The sequence below is a fragment of the Crocodylus siamensis genome, chromosome 4 (assembly GCF_052110815.1).
Source record: "Crocodylus siamensis isolate JL-2025a chromosome 4, ASM5211081v1, whole genome shotgun sequence".
NCBI lineage: Eukaryota > Metazoa > Chordata > Crocodylia > Crocodylidae > Crocodylus > Crocodylus siamensis.
The window spans coordinates 230893651-230915640 of record NC_143398.1 but is presented as its reverse complement, the minus strand read 5'-3'; the positions used below and the strand labels follow the sequence as shown (position 1 = coordinate 230915640).

Below are 21990 nucleotides of genomic sequence, written 5' to 3'. Positions count from 1 at the left end.
CTGAGTTACCTGCTACTGATTAATCATATCGGACAACTTCAACAAGGTTGTCCAAGATACAAAGTATGGAAAAATTAGGCCTTTCTTTCTAATTAAGCCCTGTCATTGCTGATCCTGTACTCATTAAATATTATTCTTTTTCCACAACAGTCACCTAGAGTATCACATGTGTTAAAACAGAATGCCTCAAATGGACTTTTATTTTATCGAGCGAGTAAAAACTGCATTACTGTATTCTGCTGTTTCTAGAAGTGGCCTGACGACATAGCCAAGTCATCTTCTGTTGGTGCTCCGTATCTTTGGTTTGTCCTTCAGACCTTTCAATATAATATGGGTGGGGCCAAACACTGTTCCCAATTATAATGCTGCAACCATGCTGAGGACAGTAAAGTTGCATAAATACAGCAATATAATTCAGCTCTTGGAATTTAAATTATGGATTTCACTGACACTTTTGCAAGACTATAACCCTGTGCCATCTGTCTTTTTATAGTACGTACAATTACACGTCCTGTGCAACACGCAAAAGAGTGAGCTTACACATTGTCACCCAAGATTTCTATTCAATTTTAGCAATTACATGGTTTTTGGGATCTTGCACACTGCTGTAATTTGTAAAGTTTTTAAAAATATGCATCAAATTCTTCATTTCAAAGATAAATCTAGTCCCTCAAGACCAGGAAATATCAACTTATTTAGTATAGTGACTCAGAAAGACAACATGAATGCCAAGATTTTCAAGTGGCTAATGTCTGGCTCTGGTATTCGATTTGAGGCATCTTAAAAAAAACGCCTGATATTCTGAGTGCCCAACACCTCCTGAAAAAACAATGTCTTTAAGGAAATTTGAGTTGGACTCGTATAAATAGAGCAATACGTAATCACTAGTTATATGTGAAAATATAATCATATAATAGATTTACTATTATTAATCATTTCATACCCAGCATGAGCTAGGCACAGTGTGAACATAAGGGAAAGCAGTGCACAGCCTTTCACCACATGCAGTTTTGTCAAAAATAGCTCTTCGAAGCAATGGATAAGAAAAAAATTGCCCTAGAAAAAGGGACAAATTCCTTAACAACCCACTTCTTGGCTCAGTTATATGGGCAGTAGGCTTGGAAAGGTAAGCAGTGAAAAATGGCATCAGTTCATCTAGCTAGTCATTCACAGAGCCTGACCTTCCTATTGCTTATACCAGCATCAGTCAGCAACAACTCCATTACAGTACACTGGAGCAAAGTATGATTCGAGACGACAAGAGCTATAACTAGCCAGTGTTGTACCCCCTTTCATCCATCTCCCACACCCTGCACTTCTTCCCCTGCAGTAACAGCAGCAGCACAAGCGGAACAACAAGAGTTTTGTTACTGCTGATGGCAATGACCCCTCCTTTTTTTCTTTTTTCGCTACATGACAGTCAAGCAGCCAAAGCAATATTAGTTTTCAACAGCAGAAAAAGAGCATGACATATCCTGAGCATCAGGGAACTACTGGGCACTGTTCCCACAGCACATCCTGCCACTGCGTGCCTGGCCTCCCCAGTGCTGGAGCCAGAGCCACTGCAAGGAAGATGCAGGTAAAGAGGAAGGAATGGGAGGATGTGGATCCCCCTTGCTCCATGTCAGTGCCCTGGCCCTTAAGCAGCACCCAGGGCTCAAGCCCCAGTTGCCCACTATTGTTACCCTACTGGAAAAGATGTGTTTCCTGTAGTTAGTCAGAAATCAGATTTTGTCAAAATCTGGAAAAGGCATGGGCAGTCTGACCAGTAGATCTGACCTGAAGCCAAACTCCCCAGAGTTTGCATGTGTTTGGAGTTTGATATGGAGGTGGTTAGGAACAGCACATTGGAGGGACAGAGGCTGCCCTAAAATAAAGTTTTGGTCCAACATGGAACTGTCCTGAAAGTTGAAGATGTTTGGGTCCTGTGCTTTAGTTTAGGCCCATCTGTATGACCGCTCATGTTGACAGCCTACTGTGTAAACTCAGAATGATTTTCTACTGTAATATGTGAATGTCAGTTTTGTTGCATTGACAAACGGTAACAATATGTGAAATTCTACCATATCAAGAATCGAGTCCTATAAAATCCAATCAGCTGCAGAACTACCTCTACCAAGGTTGCAGGCAATGACTGCCTAAAATAACAACATATGTTCCCCAAACCAGCTTGAATGGTTACTAATAAAAAAAAAAAAACCTAAAAGGTCGAGTTATCTGCTAATCAAACCAAAGCATAACTACCAGTATTTCCATGCAAGCCAGCTACTTAAATCCTTACTCAGTACTTCACTGCACAGGAAGTTCTGACTTTAGGAACTGGCCTGTATTTCACATAGACATAAATGAATGCATCAGTTACTATCACAGTCTTAGCTAATCTTATCAAGAAGAAAACGGAACCACTTTTATAGTCTTTGAATCACAAGATTATATTAGACAACAAATGTCAACTAGAATGCGAGTTTTGTTTTCTGGCTTTGAGGACAATATTTTTAGAGGTCTTGGCTGCTTGGCAGGATTTTAGCTGTAACTGCAAAATCCATATGTATGCACTTTCTGGAATGAGATTTTAATAATACAAATGTCAAGACCTCAGAATTATGGTTTTCCAGTGCCAGAGTCCCATTTTATACAAGTAGGGTCCCTTCTGTTTTGTATGATATTCAAGTTAGCATCTTCAATATCCCCCTATAAGGCAACTGTATAAATGACCAGCACAACTGAAGTAACATCAGGTAACATTTGGCTGAAGATGACCAAGTTCCTGTTATACAACAAGTTTGACTTTCTTGATGTTTGTGTAATCAAAATCTCACTATTAAGTACAAAAACTGGTAACTACATTAATTTTTTTTTATTACTTTCAAATTTTAAAAAACATCTTAACACTTTAAATTAATAGAAGAAATTAAATTAATTGTCAACTAATTTTTAAATTACATATTTCAGTAGTTACCTAAAGGAAAAAATGACCCAGACCTTTCATACTTATATATATTGTAACTGGTATCAGTTTCATATTCAAAATATTAAGTCAACTCTCAGTATTAATTGCAGAAACAGAACCCACTTCCACCAAAATAGAATAAATAAACCTGTTACCTAGCTATTAAAGGCTTTAATCGAGCTACAACTTAGACCTATACTTATTAAGGTCTGTAAAGGCTTTATACATACTTAAACCATTTAACAGGGGTATCAGAGATAAAGCCTGTGGCCTGGATCTAGCCTGCAGAGCCCATCACCCAGCCAGTTATACTGCGTGCGGGTCCCCAGTAGCATGCCGCACACAGCACATGCTGACTCGGACCCCACACACTGCATGAGACATGTGGAGCCCATCTGGCACAGGCTGCACATGGTACATGGGATCAGTATGGGGCATGCACTTCATGTGGCGCCTGCACCAAAATGGCCCTGTATGAAGGATCCAAGGCCAGTCCAGATCAGGCGCTTCATGCAGTGCCTGCACTGGACGGGCATGCATGCTGGATCCGGGCCCAGGCCCACAGACCAACTGCTGCCCATGCTGTATCCAGCATGCAGGGCCAGTCTGGCATAGGCACCATGTACAGCCTGAGCCCCAGACCAACCCCCATGTACCATGTGCCCTTCAGCCAGAAGACGCTACACACAGCATGCAGGAGCTGTCTAGAACATGCGTCACATATGGTGCCCACGCTGGTCCAGGCCTGCCCACTGGATCCAGGGCCAGTCCAGATCAGGCCCACAGACCAGCCCTGCATTGCCAGATTCAGCATGCAGGGTCAGCACAGAGCAGGCACTGCATACAATGCAAGCTCCACACCAGCACTGTGCACTACATGTAGCATGCATCCTGGAGCAGCCCCACATACCATGTCCAGAGATGGCATGCACTGCATGTGGGATTGGAGCACATGCAGCCTGTCCAGGGCACCCACTGCATGCAGCATCTGTACCAAAACTAGCCCTCTGACCTCACAGGATGAATCCAGGACAATCTCAACCAGCCCAGGACCCTTCATCCATCCTACAGTGCCCAACGAATCACACCCCTGATTTATATCTATACTTCTGGGACCACACCTTGCACTATAATCAGAGGTGACCAAATTGCAGATATTAGCATGGATCTCTGGTATTAAATTTTGAGGTAGAAAGTTGCATTCTACAATGTCTGAAGCTTTCAAATTGTCCAGGTACATCAGAACATCTCTGCTGGACAATTAAGGAGTATGATCACTGCATCCAATTATCAGAGGACTTCTTGTCCAGCTCAAGGAAGAAGCCGCTTCTGTTGGCTGTCAATAAAAATCCTATTTTTCAGCAGTTTAGTGAAGAAATAATAAGCATATTACACCAATTCCTTTCTCCCTAGGAAATCTTCCACCCCCAGAATGACCAGGCCAAGCTGCATTTAGCTTTCCAAATTCCTTAAGACTAAACATATTCAGACCCACCGAACTTCCCCCTACCATGTAACTGAGCTTGCAACAGCAACTTACTGTGACTTCCACAATTCATTCACTCCAACATAAAAATGCTTTGCCAATACAGGCAAACAATATGCCACAATCTTATTATCGTTAGATTGTCCAAAGATTGGAATGAGGTGCTGCCTGTATACTGATGACACCCAGCTCCCTCTCTCATCTGACCCAGGCCTGGCACTCAGTCCTTTCCCAGTGTCTGGCTGTAGTTGGAAATTGGATGCAGGTGAATTAATGAAACTGAATCCAGATGAGACAGAGTTGATGGTGGTGAGCAGACTGCATGACTTAGTAGGGATTGGGACACCCAACATGAATGGAGTTCAGCCTCCACTTGTCTTTCAGGTTTGTATCTTCTGCACCTACATCTTCAGGCAGTGGTGGCTAGGAGTGCCTGGGGAAAAGTGCAGCACTCTTTCCTTCAGATTCAGATCTGATCACCATCATCCAAGCCTTTGTAACCTCAGGACTAGACTGTGGCAATGCACTCTATGGAGGGCTGCCCTAGGGACCCATCCAGAAGCTGCAGCTGATGCAGACTGCAGCATCCCGCCTTCTGCCACGATGCATTGCCAGAAGAGCATAACTCCTGGGCTCCAGTTTGCACTGGCTCCCACTGGTTTTGGCCCCAAAAGGTCTGGACCCAACACACCTAAGGGACCGCCTTCTTCCTTATGCCACATCACAATCCCTACGGGCAGACCTTCAACTTCCTGCAAGTACCGTCACTATATCAAATCCACCTGGTGACAACACATGGAAGGTCACTCTCAGCAGTCACTCCGCAGCTCTGGAACTCCCTCCCTCTTGAAGCTTGGGTTTTGGCAGGCTTGGACATTTTTTGGAAGCACCGTATTCAGGCAGGTGTTTAACAAAGAAAGCTAGGCTGAGATATTACTTAAGGATTTTCTGTTTTATGTTGCTATTCTTGTCACCTTTTAAGTTGTTTTGTTCTCTTGTTTGTTCTGTTTTAAAAGTTATTCTGTTCCCTCACTGTAAGCCACCTGGAGCCTTTGCTGAGAAGCACAGCATATAAATCGAACAAATAAATACAATAAAATTCACGTAGTCACACCCCTCAAGAACACTACCATATCAAAACAGATGAAAGTTCTGCAGGGGCTTCCTGGTCGGCCCACCAGGAGAGACCGTCTTTCATTACTCAACAGCAACCATCCCAACTACTTAAAGGGCTCTTAATTCTCTGCAAAAATTCTCTCTGAAAGCAGATCCATCTATATGGAAGGATGGGGACTGCATTGCAGCACCCAGGGATGCTGCAAAGGGAAACTGGAGAGGATCCTAACTGCAATCACCAGGCATGAGGAGACACACGCACACACATGCTCTGAAACTCACCATCTATGCAGATGCAGGTCTCATTCAGTCTTCTCCCTGTATTTTCTTTCTAACTTTGCTATGTGCCGCTGCAAAAATGATGCAGTAAGAACATACAGGATTCCTCTGGAGATTGTGGGGGGCGGCATTATGAAGAATGGCAGGGAAAAAATGAGCTATGCAGGAAAAAATTATACAGAAATCTGAAAGAACAGACATGTTAGGAAAAGGGAGGCAGACAATGCAGTCTGACAGCTAACACGTCAGGTCCACAGTAAGGTATGTACAATGGTAAAATCATTTTCTCATCAAAACTGAACATCAGGTCCATGTGGCTAACATTTTGCCATCATTGAAAAATGGTAACAAAGCCATCTGAATAGGAAGAAGCAAGGAAACAGGATGCTTTAAATAGCAGGTGTTTGCAAAAGACTGCCAGAGTCAGCTGTCCCAAACTGACAACCAGCCTTTTATATCAAACAGGCAGCAACCTTTTATCACCTGGCTTGTCTCCCAGTTTAGGGACTGGCTACAAGAACCAGCTAATAGCTGAAAGAAAATATAAAAGAGAAGAACTGGTAATAAATAAGATGGGAGACTTTAGGAAGATTGCAAACTGAGATAAGCTTTAGAAAATGCTATCAGAATTAGTGCCTAGACAGAATTGTAAGTAAGAAGTTAATCACTACAGATGTCACAAAGAAAAAAAGGCAACAAGGACATAAAAAGATGTTGTAATACATTTTTAATGTTCATTAAATGCTAGTTGCTTATTCAATCATGTACTGGCCTTCAATGTCAAGATATGTTGCACCTGCTTTTTAATACTTTACAAATTTGACACTCAGATACCATGATGAAAGATGCCTTCCAAACACCTAGATTCAGTCTAGGTGGTTATATTCCTTATTGGTTATATTCTTGGTCTGTTGGTTATATTCTTTATTTATACCAACTGAACATAAGCCCCATACAATATAATCTATCTAGGGCAGGGTTTACCCATGTTGTTATGGGTCTGTATCATCTCTAGTAGAATAGAACCTGATCCTTAATCAGGTTTCTAATATGCTATTGTGAAAAAGAAGTGATGACCAAGCACAATCTAAAGTAACTTAATTATTCAAACTAACTCTACAAAAAATAACATTTCAAAGGACTGAGTGCTCTGTGTTGTCTGCTTGGTCTTTATGCCTTGCAACTTTGATAAAGTAAAACCAAGTTAACGTTTTAGTGAAATATTTAAAAGTTATTTTATTTTATTCAAAACAATCTGGGGAAAAAGTGATTACAATCTTTTAGTTATGTTATAGCCTAAGAAAACACAACTGTCATTTCTGATGGACCACATTTACTCTGAACTATTCACTTACACATATATAGACACACTCTATAAGTGCCTGTCTTATATCTTGTGTAGCACCTTATAAATACATCACAACAAAACTCCTCCAGAAAGACAATAATCAAGTGTGTTCTTACAGTTCCAGCGTGAAAAAGCCCATTGAATTTTTATGAAGCAAAGCACACTGTAAACTCAGATGTCCTATTTTCTTATAAATGTTTATCTTCTATAATGCACTATATCGTGCTTTAAAACCCTCTCTTTTTTTAAAGTCAACCTATTGGTCCTGTGTTTTTCATATAAATTGCTTCAGATAATATATGCTGAGTTCTGCAGAGACCATTTGGTGAGATTCTAATAATCCCTCTTGGGAGCTGACACCAACTTTCAGCAGCAGGTCCAACACTGCAGATTAGAATAATAAAACACATGCTGCTGCAGCTTCCAGAAAATACAAGTCTGCCTTTTTCAAGCTAGAGGATGACATCCTGAGACATCTCAGAAGCCTCTTGTCTCCTAGCTAGAAGCATAAAGCTTTTTTTTTTTTTTTAAATGAGCAGTAAACAGTCTGGAGTCCAAGCACACCCAGAGAGTCAACTACCTCTTTTTATCCACTGCAAACATTTTGGTCCCTATTCTAGGTCTTATTGAACTGTAGGTATAGAACAACACTGCATTACTCTGATAGGACAGTGTTACTAAATGCGATTTTTTTTAAATTTTATATCGCCAGTTAATTTGAATTAAGGAGAGTGTTGTGGCCATTAAATTAAGAAGTATAAATACAGTAAAGAGCACTTTTTCCATTAGTAAAACAATCTTTAACTCAGTTTTTCACATAGTGAAACGCTATTTCTTTAATTCCTTGTATACACACCATAACCAGACAGATGTCATTAAAAAATTACCTCCAGGAAGATATGGGTTATCAGAAGGTTAGGATTTAACCCCCCCCCTCAAATTAATTTTGTATTATGGTATTTGTCAGCCTAACAGAAATTATACAGTTTCCCCTTACATTTTACTATTCTTTCCTCACAAAATTCCAACTATAAATCCCAGGTGAATATAAACTTGTCATGTTTGACCTCCTTGGTTAAAAGCCATCTAGTGTGTAATGATTTTTTTACACTGCTCCGAAAAATGAACAGTTTTTCACATGCACAAATGTTAACGGGAATCAAAGTCTCCTGTTTCTTCTTCTGACCTTCAACAATTCTGTCTTCTGCAAGAAAAACAAAAAACGACAAACAAAAAAAATACCCAGCTGCTTTACTAATTTATAAGCACCACGCAGGCAGGAGCGATCTAAAAACAAAATCCCACCAATAACAGATTTTTAAAAAAACCTACAAACCAGCTTGATGGATTTCCACAAACAGAGAAATCCTCACCCTCACTCTTTTGTAGCAAGTATGATCCCAGTGCTATTGCTCCAGTTGCGAGATCTGTATCAATCTACACAAGGCCCAGTGTTGTTTTAATTTGCCACATCAAATAGATACTTCACATAAAGCCATGACTTTTCAAGTCAAAAGAAATTCCCCATGCATATGACGTAGCCTAGCGGAGATTTAATTAAATAATTTTACACAACTCCAATGGATCTGAGAAATTCCAGCACCCAAAAATAAAAGAAAGATTAAAGGTTTTTAACCACGCCCATACTCACTGAATGCAGCCACTGCAAGAGCCAGTGTGATAATAATGGAGGCTCCAGAAACCCACAAGGCCTTCTTCCTGTAGCTCTGAGCTTCATGAGGTTTTAGCCGTGTGCTGCTTTCTAGTAAACCTAAGAAAAGGAATAAACAAAAAGGCGTGAAAGATCACGTTGCTGCCTGTAAAACCACAGCCATCTCATTTCAGAACCAAACTAGATATTCATGTTTTACACTGTATGCAGTATAGTATGTGCCAAACCCTACGCACCCTATCCAGTTTAGGTAAAATAAGTTAAACAGCAATGGTAGAAGGACCAAAGGGAGGCAAGGAGAGCACATCGGCTCGACAGTTTTCCTGGTCCTGTACCCACGTGATCAATAATAAAGCTCTCGACTTTCACTATTCAGGTTAGGTCTCAGTTCCTGAATGGAACTAAAAGAACCCATGGGAAAAAAAAATCATTTTGGGTGTCAAGTTCACAAAGCTCGTAACCCTGAGAGATTGATTTGCTGATGCATTAAAATATACAGTGTGTATGTGGAGTATCAAAGGAGGAGCGGGCATATTTTAGCATCACAGCCAAAGACGGAAAAGGCCTATTAAAGCCTGGGGGTCCATGCTTCTGCCAAGGCCAGGAGAGACCCATCGACAGGATGCATCACAGAGCAAGCTGCAAATTGGTCCTCCTCCTACTGAAATCATTGCAACAATCCCATCGACTTAAATGGTTGCAGGATTACTTTTGTTTTCTTCTTTCACCCTGCTTTTCCAGCTGTGGAATGCTTCCTCACCTGCCACCAAACCCCAGGAAACAATTCAATTTAGTAAAAGAAAAATAGTGATATTCTCTTGCTTCCTGCTCTTTGGGCGGATATAAACACAATGGCGTTTAATACCAAAAAATGCAAGGTACTCCACCTCGACTGTTCACCAGAGCGCCCCAAGGGATAACAAGGACTAGCAGTCATAAACTCTTCCATGACCATTCCAGGCTGGACGTAAGGAAAAATGTCTTTACTGTCCAGGCCGCCAAGGCCTGGAATAGACTCCCTCCAGAAGTGGTGCAGGCACCTACTCTGGACTCATTTAAGAAACGTTCGGATGCTTATGTTGTTGGGATCCTTTGACCTCAGCTGACTTCCTGCCCCTGGGCAGGGGGCTGGACTTGATCTTCGAGGTCCCTTCCAGCCCTAAGGTCTATGAAATCTATGAAACTTGTTGAGTCTTATTTTGCTTTGAAAAAACAGGTAGCTATTTGAAGATGCCATCTTTTGTCCAATCCACACCGTTTCTTTTACCTTTGATTAGGATGTGTATTACATTTAAAATATATTCCCCTTTGCTAGCAAATCTGGCCCAAATCAGTTTCACAGACTCTCTGGAATATTTTATTTAAGAAACGTAAAAGCCAGCTAGCTTTTCCCAGCGGTTCCTTTAAGCTGGCATTCTGTTTCTCAGGGAACATGGATATTGGAAAAGGTGGGTGTGTAAGCTATTGAAGTTAAATATTGCAGCCATAGAGAGCAGCGTGGCCCAGTGTCTTGAGCACAAATCTAAACATTAGGAATCCTTACTTCTAATCCTGTTTCAATCACTACCTCGCCATGTGTCAAACTCTGCCAACACATATATGCATGAGGAGTTGCAAAAGACAAAGTAAAAGACTAATCCGGCTCTGTGACAGAATCATAGGAAACACAGTATCGAATAACAGAAAGTCTCTTTCTTAATTAATGTGTTCTAAATACTCCCAACACATGTGTAATGCTTTTGAAAAGTATCAGAAAGAGTTCAGAAGCTTTGAGTCCTGTCTTGATTTCACTGGACAGGTATGGCAAGGTTAGTAATAATATCAGCTTCCCATATAGCCTACCTACACCTGCCTAGAGGGATTACCCAAAGTGTTGGAGGTGCACTTTATCCTATACATCCATTCAGCACCTGCCCTGTTTGCTGCCGCTGCTGACAGCTGAGCACATTTTCATTGGTGACTTTCTGTGATGCAAGCACTACCCACCGGTCCAGAGATGAAGGTGAAATTCCATTGTTGTAATAATGGAAAGAAAGAAACTCTCTTTGTTTCCTTGTGGGTCTTTTTCCCTCACCCTCAGAGGAGAAAGTTACCTTCAGGTTTCTATTTTAAGATCCAAATTCTGTAGCAGTGAAAAGAAAGCTACCTCTTGCCGACTGACTTCAGCTTTAGACTTCAAAGGTAAAATCAACATGGGACAGAACGGCAAACAGCCATCCCTGAACCTTTCTTTCTTTAAAGGACATCACCCAGTTCCCAGGTAACCGTGAGCTGCAGCCATTAAGTCCAAGACATAAAAGTGTTTACAAATCACATAAACCTAGCAAAACTTTCAGAGCTCATCTCTGGTCCCTGCTATTTATCATTTCAGTCCCAAAAAAGCTTGGCACCATGTAAGATTTGCCCCTTAATTTCATGAAGTCGAACCATTACTGCGAGGAAACCTACACTGTAACGTGAACGTCAAAATGGCTGGCACATTCCCAGTTAGCAGGAACGTGACTCTTCCCTGCCTAAAATAATTCACCTACTTTTTATTTATTTACCATTTTCCACCCCCATGAGAAGCATCCAGCCATTTTTTATGAAGGTCCTAGGGGACTTCAGGGATTTCCACAAACGCATTTCCACATACACCGAACACATAGAAAGAACATAATTTCACAGGCTACACCAGCTCGTTCATTTATATACAGCGACTAGATGCACAAGGGTATGCTTTTGAATCTTTTCACTAAATATTACAAAACAGAGTTTGGTTTTAAGTGACAGCAGCACATTTTAGATGGTCTCTAAATATGACCTTGCTACAAATATTGCCTCTACGGACAAGCTTTCTCCGCCCTGAAATTAAAGTGCCAAATTATTTATGCTGCAACTAGTTTAATACATAAATATCCCTACAGTGAAAACGTTATATTTGTTAAATGCACTGAATAGTCACGTTTAAAGTTATCTTTCACCATTTCTAGCTAAAAAAAAAAAAAAAAATCTATATTTTTAATCAAGGGGGAGGGGAAGCTGCAGAACATTAGCCTGACACTCCTGTGAAGTGATTTTCAGAGATGTTTTCCCATATGCTGATTTACCACAGTATTCTTCTATTGGACAAAAATAGCATTTTAAAATGTCAGAATTACTGTGGGGGGGAGGGGGCTTGTTTGGGGGGGTTTTCTACACTGTGCAATTGGGAAATGAATCCAAGGGCCTGATCCAAAGTCAGCTGCAACCCAAAAGCTCCCAAGCCCGCAAAGAACAAATATATTTTGCCAGGCGTCGGTCTCATCGACTTCTCTGACCGCTGGGAAAAAAGCCAAAGGATCCTCAGAGGGACTTACAAAAATCGCCGAAGCTGACCGCATTAAAGTTTCATCTCCATAACCCAGGCTGCTTTCATTGTTCGTGGGCAAGGAGCAGAGTGAAAAGTGCCGTTTCAAACTGCAAGACCCAAGCAATATTATCAACAAGGGCAGCAGGCAAAAAAAAAAAAAAAAGAAAAGAATCACCATCCTGAAACTTTTCCTAGACCCGGGGGCTGGGGCAGCGGCCAGAAGATGCTGTGAAGCCCGGGTGCGGGGGCTGGGGACGGAGCCCATTGTCAACCCTGCCACCGCCCCTGAACCAGAGCACGCAGCCCCTGCCCAGGCTCTCCCCCTTCCCCAGCTCGGGCACGGCCCGGCGGCGAAGGGTCCCACCTGGGCGTCGCAACCCCGCGGCCGAAACGCTGCCTCGACCTCCCGCCGGGGGGTGAGGAGAAGCGGTGCCCCCGGGCGGGCGCGCTCACCTCGGTCCTCCAGCCCCTCGCTGAACTGCGCGCCGTCCCCGAGGCGCAGCTGGTCGGCGCCGGGCGGCTGCACGACGGCGGGCTGCGGGGTGCCGGCCGGGTCCGCGGCGCCCCCGGCTGCGGGCGGCTGCATGTCTGGAGCGGCGGGCGGCGCGCGGAGCATCCGGCGCCCGAGCCCGCGCCGGTGCCGCGCGGGGGGAGGAGACTCGGCCGGGCCGGGGGGGGGGGGCGGCGCGCAGGTGGGAAGCCGGGCCCGCCCCCGGCCCACAAGCCCGCGGGAGGGGCGACTCCCCCGGCCCGGGGGGCCTTCACTGGGGGGGGGGGTCTGATTAGCAGGGTCTTCACTGGAGACCCCCAGCCCAGCGCAGATTTGTAGTCATCTCAATTTTTATTTTTTATTTTTTTGGTTAATATTTTGGGGCCCCAGGCAGCGCAGCGCGGCCAAAGCACGGGGGGAAGAGCAACGTGGCCCTCAGGGATGCGCCACCTCTGCCCCGGTGGCGGGCCGGCCCTTCCCAAGGGAAAGCAGCCAAACCTCGCCAAGATGCCTGCGTGGACTAAGTGCCCCCCACGATGCCTGCATGGATTTGGCACCCCCCAAGATGCCTGCATGGATTAAGTGCCCTCCCCATCCCTGCATGGATTTAGCAGCCACATGAAGCCCTTTGCCCAGACCCAACCCATCTGTAGTGTACCCGCTCCCGCTACCAGTATGGTACCTAGACTCCTGGGGAAACTTTTAATATTTTAATATTTAATAATATCTGGTAAAGTGCCCCCGCTTTACCAGAGATAATGATAATAATAATCAAATGAATTACCATTTTCAGGCCCCTTTTTTGTCCAGGCCGCTCGGTTTGCCCATGTCTGCGTCCGGCCCTGCCCGTCATTAATAGAACCATAGAAAAGGAGGGTTGGACGGGACCTAGTCCACCTCCCCGATCTAAGTAGGACCAAACATGCCAAAACGGAAACGTGCATCCTCCATGATCTCCTCTATCTGCTTTGTTTCTTTCATATCACTAAACTGTGCAAGGTGCAGACTCCAGGCTGTGGTTTGCACACTGCAGACCATGAAAGCCCATTACCAATTGGGCAATTTAGGCCAGGCCCTCAGCTGATATATATCAACATATTCTACTTACAGAGTAAGAATCCTATCACCTGAAATGTGGGGGACATGAAAAAGTGAGAATTAAATGCCAGTTTACAAACACAAAGCAAAGTATTCTTTTATAACTTGTCAGAGTCAAGTGGAGGGACGTGGTGCTTGTGGCAGTCAGTGCTTTCATTAGTAAGAGCAACTCTGTGATGGCTTAATAGGATGCATTTGGGAATAGTTAGTGAAATATGAATATCCAAATGGCCTATATCTATATAATATCTCTTAATCCTGGATGCTAATCCTCAAGATGTATTTATCTGTACTTTAAAACATCAAATAGAAAGACTGTATTTAAATAAACATTCAGGCTTGGGATACAACCTGATGTTTTAGAACTTTAATAGAAGGATATGAAATGGTATAAGTTAGCTGAGACTTAACTGGCATTTTGGCAATGTTGTAGGCTTGGCATGTATATTAAGCGGGGGGAGAGAGAGGCCTTGATAGTCTCCTATGATATCCAAACATGAAGTTCCCTTGTACCTGTTCTACCCAAGAACATAAATCTATTCATGTTAATCTTCTTTTCAGCCTCATTCATTTGTAAGAAGTATGATCCCAGTGCTATGGCTCTAATTGTGAGATCTGTATTACTCTACACAAGGCCCAATTAAAAAAAAAATTCCTCATTAAGTAGATACTTCACATAAAACCATGACTTTTTAAGTCAAAAGAAATTCCCATGCATATAATTTCATAGTTACTAGGGTTGGAAGGGACCTGAGCAGATCATCAAGTCCAACCCCCTGCCATGGCAGGAAAGGATGCTGGGGTCAAACAGCCCCGGCAAGGTGATTATCCAGCCTCCTTCTGAAGACCCCCAGGGTAGGATCCAGCACCGCTTCCCTTGGAAGTTGGTTCCAGATCCTAGCCGCCTTGATTTCACCCCCTCGTCCAAGTCACTGATGAAGATGTTGAACAGTGCAGGCCCAAGGACCAAGGACCAAGCCCTTGAGGATTCCCCCGCCCACATCCCTCCAGGTTGAAAATGGTGTGAAGTAGCGCCTCCTGATGTGTAGCCTGAATCTGCTTTCTGTCAGTTTATGGCCTTTATTCCTTGTTACTCCCAGTAGTGCTTCGGGGAACAGGGTCTATCCCGTTCCCTGCTGGTCCCCCTTTGTAAGTTTATAGACAGCCACTAGACTTCTCTTGCGGAGGCTGAACAGGTTCAGGTCCCGTAGCCTCTCCATGTAGGGCCTGCCCTGCTGTCCCCTGATCATGTGAGTGGCCCTCCTCTGGATCCTCTCCATGTTGTCCACATCCCTCCTGAAGTACGGTGCCCAGAACTGGATGCAATACTCCAGCTGTGGCCTGACCCATGTTGCATAGAGGGGGAGGATCACCTCCTTGGACCTGTTTGAGATGCGTTTGTAGATGCATGACAAGGTGCGGTTGGCCTTCCAGACCATGTCCCCACACTATTAGCCCATGTTCATCTTGGGATCAATAGTGACTCCAAGATCCTTTTCTGCCTCTGTGTTGACGAGAAGGGAGTTCCCCAGCCTGTAGGTATGGTGCTGGTTCTTCCTCCTCAGGTGCAGCACCTTGCACTTGTCAGTATTGAAACCCATCCTGTTCTCATCCGCCCACCCCTGTAACCTGTCCAAATGTAGTTGTAGCCTGTCCCTCCCTTCTAGCGTGCCCACTTCTCCCCACATGTTAGCATCATCCGCAAATTTGAACAGGGTGCTTTTCACCCCCTCGTCCAAGTCACTGATGAAGATGTTGAACAGTGCGGGCCCAAGGACCGAGCCCTTGAGGATTCCCCTGCCCACATCCCTCCAGGTCGAAAATGACCCATCCACCACCACTCCCTGGGTGCAGCCCTCCAGCCAATTTGCAACACATCTGAATGTGTAGGCATAGACACCACAGTCACCTAATTTTTTAATGAGGATGGGGTGAGAGACAGTATCCAGAAAGACTCCGTCCACTGCTACACCTGCATCCAAGGATTTTGTGACCTGGTCGTAGAAGGCCAGCAGGTTGGTCTGACAGGACCTGCTTCTAATGAACCCATGTTGGTTGCCCCTAAACATAATCTCCACTGCTGGTCCCTCGCAGATGTGCTCCTGGATAATTTTCTCAAAGAGCTTCCCCAGGACCGAGGTAAGACTCACAGGCCTATAGTTTCCTGGGTCCTCCTTCCTCCCTTTTTTGAAAATGGGGACCACATTGGCCCTTTTCCAGTCCTCTGGCACATTGCAAGAGCACCACAAGTGCTGATAAAGCTGTTCCAGGGGTCCCATAATGACCTGTGCCCCCAATCATGCAAGTGGCCCTCCTCTGGACCCTACAATATGATGTAGCCTAGTGGAGATTTTATTCAACAAATTTACAGAACTCCAATGCACATAGGCTACATATTCAGACCTCTCAACCTTGAAATTTGCCAATATAAGGGACAATACATTTTGTTTATGATCAAAATGTTAAAACATATCTGTTTTGTTATATGATAATTCATTATAACTATTTTTTAAGAGTACTCACTCCTTACAGCAACTTCACAATTTGCATAGACCTTTGTTATCCGGTGGCAGAGATTTAAAGAAGAAAGGGTGGTCCCTACAGCACAACAATTAGAGTAACTCCCTTTTTGTTTCCAGTGCAATTATTGCAAGAGCCACTCCCCTTTATTCCCTAGCATAATTGATGCAGACTGCCCCTCCTCTTTGTCTCCAGCTGGTCTTTTCTTCTCCTGTGGCATTTTTAGGTGCTCTGTTTTCTTCCTTTCCAAGGAGCAGTGGCCTGAGAAGAAAACAGTAGAGATAGCTGAGGAGTACACGATGGTATTCAAGAGTGTTTGCAGCCAGCCATAAGGCTGAACAGACACCATTTTTGCTAAGCATAGCTAGCTTTGAGTTGCTGGGCTTTTTCCACCCCTGGTTAAAAATGCTGTTGATCCAATTTGCTTGTAACTTCTTTTCAGCATTCAGGACCTGAGGGCTATGGGACCTGAATCTATACGAGCAGTAGGGCTGTGCAAAACTTTGGTAGCCGTTTTGATTCGGCCTGATTTGGCAACTGAATCTCCAACTTTAAATTGAATCAGGAGACCCATTAAAAGCTCTGAACTGAACCAGAAGCTTCAGAATCAATTTGGAGAGATTCAATACCAATTTGGAGATTCAGCCATAGACTAAACAGGCAACAGTCCTCAAGGACGCTGGGCACAGCTGCCTCCAGCTGGTAAGTCTGTTGTGGCGGGGAGGGAAGGAGGGTGGGGGGACAGATCAATGCCCCCCCCACAGTGAGCGAGGAATTGGGGCTGGGACAAGCTGCCTGGCTGGGGTGGGGGGACACGGGACCTGGGGGGTGGGGGCTCTCACCACTGCGCATTGCAAGTCCAGGAGGGCATGGGAGTGGTCACGTGCCGCTGGATCTGTGCAGGGTGGGCTAGGCCGAGCTGTACTCTGGACAGGCAGTGGAGGGTGCTGGGAGTGAGGGCTCTGCTCTGCTGCCTCTTGTCCAGCTGGGTGGGGGGTGCATGATGCAGGCACAGCAGCACTGTGTGGCGGGGCTATGCCTTGATGCTGCTTGCCCGGGTGGAGGTGGCGATGCAGGAGCAGATCACAGGACAGAAGGCGCAGGGAGTAGGGGCTATGCTGCTCCAGCCTCCCCATGCCTCCCAGACAAGCTGTGGCTTCACCCCCCCACACTCCGACTGGGCGAGAGGCACCAGGGCATGGCGAAGGTGTGTGCACCCAGATCAGGGAGAGGCCGGCGGCAGGGGTTGTGGGGAATTTTAGGGTGGCTGCAGCTCGCCCATAGCTCCCGCTCCACTGCACTCTGCAGGGTGGGCAGAGCCAGGGCTGCGCTCCGGACTGCGGCTGAGGCTAGCCACCTGGAGTGCAGCTCTGGCTTCACCCGCCCCGTGGAGCGCAGCCTGGTGGTGGGCAGCTAGGGCTAGCCGCCCGGAGTGCATGCCTGCCCCATGCAGATCTGGGGGCACACACCCACAACCATACCCACCTGGACTGGCAGTACATGGCGGCGCGCGGTGGCAGGAGCCCCTCTCTCCAAGTCCTGCCCCTTCCCAAATCCTGCCCCCTGCCCAACATCTGGGCAGCTTGCCCCACCCCACACCCCTTCCCCCACCACAACAGACTTACCAGCTGGAGGCAGCTGTGTTCAGCATCCTTGAGGACTGCTGCCTGTGTAGTCTATGGCCAAATCTTCGAATCGGCACCAAATCTTCAGATCTGAAGCAGCCGAATAGAATCGGGACAGTGATTTGAATCACCAAATTGAATCACTGTCCCTCTGAATCAACCGAATCCGAATCTGAACTGAATACTTGCTTCAGACAGGCCTAATGAGCAGCTCCTCCTTTTCCTCACTGGCCTCACAAGTTTTTCAGAGATGCAGGGCAGTGTGACCTCAGCATAACCCCATAAGATCAGGAGGAGGGTGTACTGCAAAACGTATATGCTTGAGGACTATATGAGTGTATTTAAATATTTTCTCCATTTTTAAACTTACTCATAGCTATTTCCCTCTTAAATTCTTCCCAAGGCAATAGATTTCCTTAACATTTCTTCATCTTTTCTCATCTTTGGAAACCAACTAGTTAGTTTAATTTTGTATTAGAGAAGCAAAAGTTCACCTAGAAGCTTCCCCCCGCCCAGTGCTCCAGATTGGATATATTTATAAATATAACCTGAAAGACACGCTAGCACATCCCATGAGGCACTCCCCCACTTTCTACCAGTCTAAGACATACTACTCATGCAATTTTAACAAGAAACCAGCTAAAAATAATGGCTAGCTTGAGGAGTAATTAGGGACAGCTGATTCACTTTCTTTTAAAATCTTTTCATCTCCTTTGCAGCAGTTGAAACTTCACATTAGCTACAGATGTTGACTGAATATAGACTTTACACTGAGACCTGTCTAAGTGATTGGAAATCAGTCTAAACCTGTAACTGTACAGAAGTTCAGTGCACATAGACCAGTCTAAAAATGGTACAAGTGGTCTAAGACAGGTCTAGTTTGAGGTACACTCAGATTACATTGATCTAGGTTAGGCCTGTGCATCTCTCTACCGGTTCATTAGGATAGAATTTGACTTTCAGTGAACTCATCATCATTGCGGGCTTTCAACTGCTTTTGCTTGTTTCAAATTAAGCTGTAAACTTGTCAGGGCAGGGATCTCATCTTTCTAGGTTTATACTGCCCAGCGACTGATTTTTATGTAGCAAAGGAGTGGAAAACTGACACTAGAATTAAAAGTTTTATGCAAGTGTCTCTTGTCACTTTGATACTATTCTCCCATCTTTTCCTGCCATGCCCTCAGTTGGAGTACATTGTAAATTTACTAAATCAAAACCCAAAGCATTAAGGATTTCCAGTGGGGAGCTTTTCTGCATGCAGGGTTTTTGTTTTGAAGCAGAAATCATTGTGCATGGTTGGAAGCTCATAAACCTTTATCATCATAGTCTCCTCAAACACCTGGGAGGTACTGTCTTCTAGTGGACGGTACCATAACTGGGGAAGAAAGGTAGCAGCCACTAGTGCTGTTCTCCTGGTTGCCACACCACCATCACCCATGGAGCAGAACTGGCCAGTTATATGCTGCTGAGAAGCAAGGGTTAAAAAAGCCTTATGGACTATTCACAGTTCTCCTTCTAACTTTCTTTTTGGCTTGCGTGAGATCCTGTGTTTAGAGACCACAGCAAAGGGAAGAGGCTTAATGTGTCAAAGTAAGCCTTTTCCCCTTTGCTGGTCCTAAAGACAAGGAGGAAAACAAAGACGCAGAGGCAGGTTTCCTCTCTGCGCGATGGGTAGAATTTGTGATGTCTTCTGTCTTGGACTGCTGCAAAATCCATGCATGCTGTGAGTAGCCTGCAGAAAGCTTCTGAATATAATCTGTGTTCACTGAAGGAATTGCCAGTGATCTTAATATTTTGGAGGCTGCAGAAAGGTGATCGGTCTCCTAGGTCCACATGCCATAGCAACCAGTTGACAATAGCTGAAAAGAAGTTTCCCGTATTTTCTACAGCGTTGGATTGTTTGTGGTCAGTATGGGTCTAGTTTCTCCTGGAGTTTATTTTATAATGCTGCTCTCTTTCTTTCTCCTTGACTCTATTAAAAGGACAAGAAACATCTGTCAGATTCTAGATCTTCCTCACTCGGGGCCCAATCCAACTACCAAAAAAGTGAATGACAGCACTCTCTCTGACTTGGAAGGAAGTTGGATCAGGTCTACATTTCTGTTCCTCTCAGAAATAGACATTTACCTTAAGGGAATATATATTCTCTTGGCAGTAGGGTGGCCTCTTTCTCTAAGTTACAGTCTTGCTGTTTCAGTTAGAGTTTATTCCTATACACCAGCAGGAATTAGGATGACATGAAAAGTGGCGCATGGTACGGAAGGAGCAGAAGGACTGGCTGCACTTGTGAGTCCTGGTCTTTCATGTAAATGGTTACAGACAGAATCAAAGTGTGTGAATAGAATAATAGGTGCTGGCTCATCCGCCTGACAGTGATTAATACAGAACTGTAATACAGGAAATATAACTAGCAATATTCTCACTGCTTGTTTGAATTTCAGCAAGAGAAAGTCAGCAACTGTTGGCTTTTCTGCCTTCTCTTGCACCACCCTCTTCCCACTATTTTAAAAACAGTGGCTGCATGTCTTGACTGCAACAAGAGATGCATCCTCCGTGAGCTGGTTTTTGTTCCAGAAGGCATGCGGGGCAATGAAATCCTTCTGACATTTTTCTGGACATTTAATGGCATCACTGTGACAGTCTTCTTAAATAAGGGGTCCTCTGTTAACAAAGAATATTAGTGCAGCTTGCTTAGCTAGAATCTGAAACCAGCCTTTTTAAGTGGGCATTACAAAATGCTGAGGAAAGGAGTACTGTTCTTCTAGAATAGTGTTTACTGCTTATGTGACCACAGAAGTCAATGTAAACCTGGAATATGAGGTCTTCATCTCCCTTATAGCTCTGACTGTGCTCCAACTGACTTTCACCTCCTCAGCTCCTCTAAAGGGACTCCTGGGAGGAAGAAAATTCAAGTGCAAGGATGTTGAGGAGCAGCTCAAATCTTTCTTTTCAGCTGGACCCGGAGCTGTAGCAAGACATCGAAAGAAGTGCATTGACAAATAGAGGGACTATTTATCCCCCTGTCACTAAGCTACAATAAAATGTAGCTCTATTATCCCCCTTACTGCACTTTTTTCTAAATGAGTCTGAGCTATATTCATCTTCACTATAAGCAGTTTCCACACTGTGACATTACATATCATGCTTGCTCACTTCAGGTATTATAAAGTTGCACCTTTTCAGGCTGTTTTCTTTTGGGCACAAGCAGTTGACCCCCCCACCCCCCTCATCCCTGGCATCTGAATTAGTAGGGTGGAGCAGTGTATTGACAGGCTCCTAAGAATGAAGTTTGTTCAGTTTTTGCTGATGTTAGCTAGTCCCTGTTCCCAATTGCCCAACATCTTGAGTGCAGCACGAGATGATACTTATCAACACTTAAGGGTACTCCTGCACCTTCTGCAAGAGTTGACCAACTCGTTCAAGTAGTTATAGTTTCATAGTAGCTAGGGTCAGGAGGGACCTGAACAGATCATCTAGCCTGACCCCCTGCCACAGACCCCAGACAGATGATCGTCCTCTTGAATTTGCCCAAGGTAGGGGCAAGGACCACTTCCCTGGGAAGCTGATTCCAGATTTTGGCCACCCTAAGTGTAAAATGTTGCCTCCTGATCTCTAACCTAAAGCTATTCTCCATCAGCTTATTACCATTGTTCCTTGTCACCCCAGGTGGTGCTGGGGAGAAAAGGACTCTACCTATTTGCTGTTGATCTCCCCTGATGAGTTTGTAGGCAGCCACCAGGTCCCCCCTCAGCCTCCTCTTGCCGAGGCTGAACAGGTTCAGGTCCTGCAGTCTCTCCTCATAGGGCCTGTCCTGCTGCCCTCTCACCAAGCGGGTGGCTCTCCTCTGGACCCTCTCCAGGCTGGCCACATCCTTTTTGAAGTGCGGCGCCCAGTACTGGATGCAGTACTCCAACTGTGGCCTGACCAATGTTGTGTGGAGGGGGAGCATCACCTCTCTGGACCAGCTTGAGATGCATCTTTGGATGCATGACAAGATACGGCTGGCCTTGCTGGCTGCAGTCTGGCACTGACAGCTCATGTTCATCTTGGAGTCAATAATGACTCCTGGATCCCA

General features: G+C 44.8%; 1 protein-coding gene across 1 annotated transcript in view; it reads right to left on the bottom strand.

Annotated features, from left to right (window-relative positions):
- TMEM163 (transmembrane protein 163) overlaps window positions 1–12833 on the bottom strand; it is a 217716-nt gene extending 204883 nt beyond the window's left edge. The window contains exons 1-2 of the mRNA XM_090045877.1: window positions 12636–12833; window positions 8831–8950 (exon numbers count right to left, since the gene is read on the bottom strand). Coding sequence (XP_089902003.1) covers window positions 8831–8950; window positions 12636–12798 — 283 coding nt within the window. The 5' untranslated portion in view covers window positions 12799–12833. The remainder of the gene's footprint in view (window positions 1–8830; window positions 8951–12635) is intronic.
- Window positions 12834–21990: the final 9157 nt, after the last annotated feature.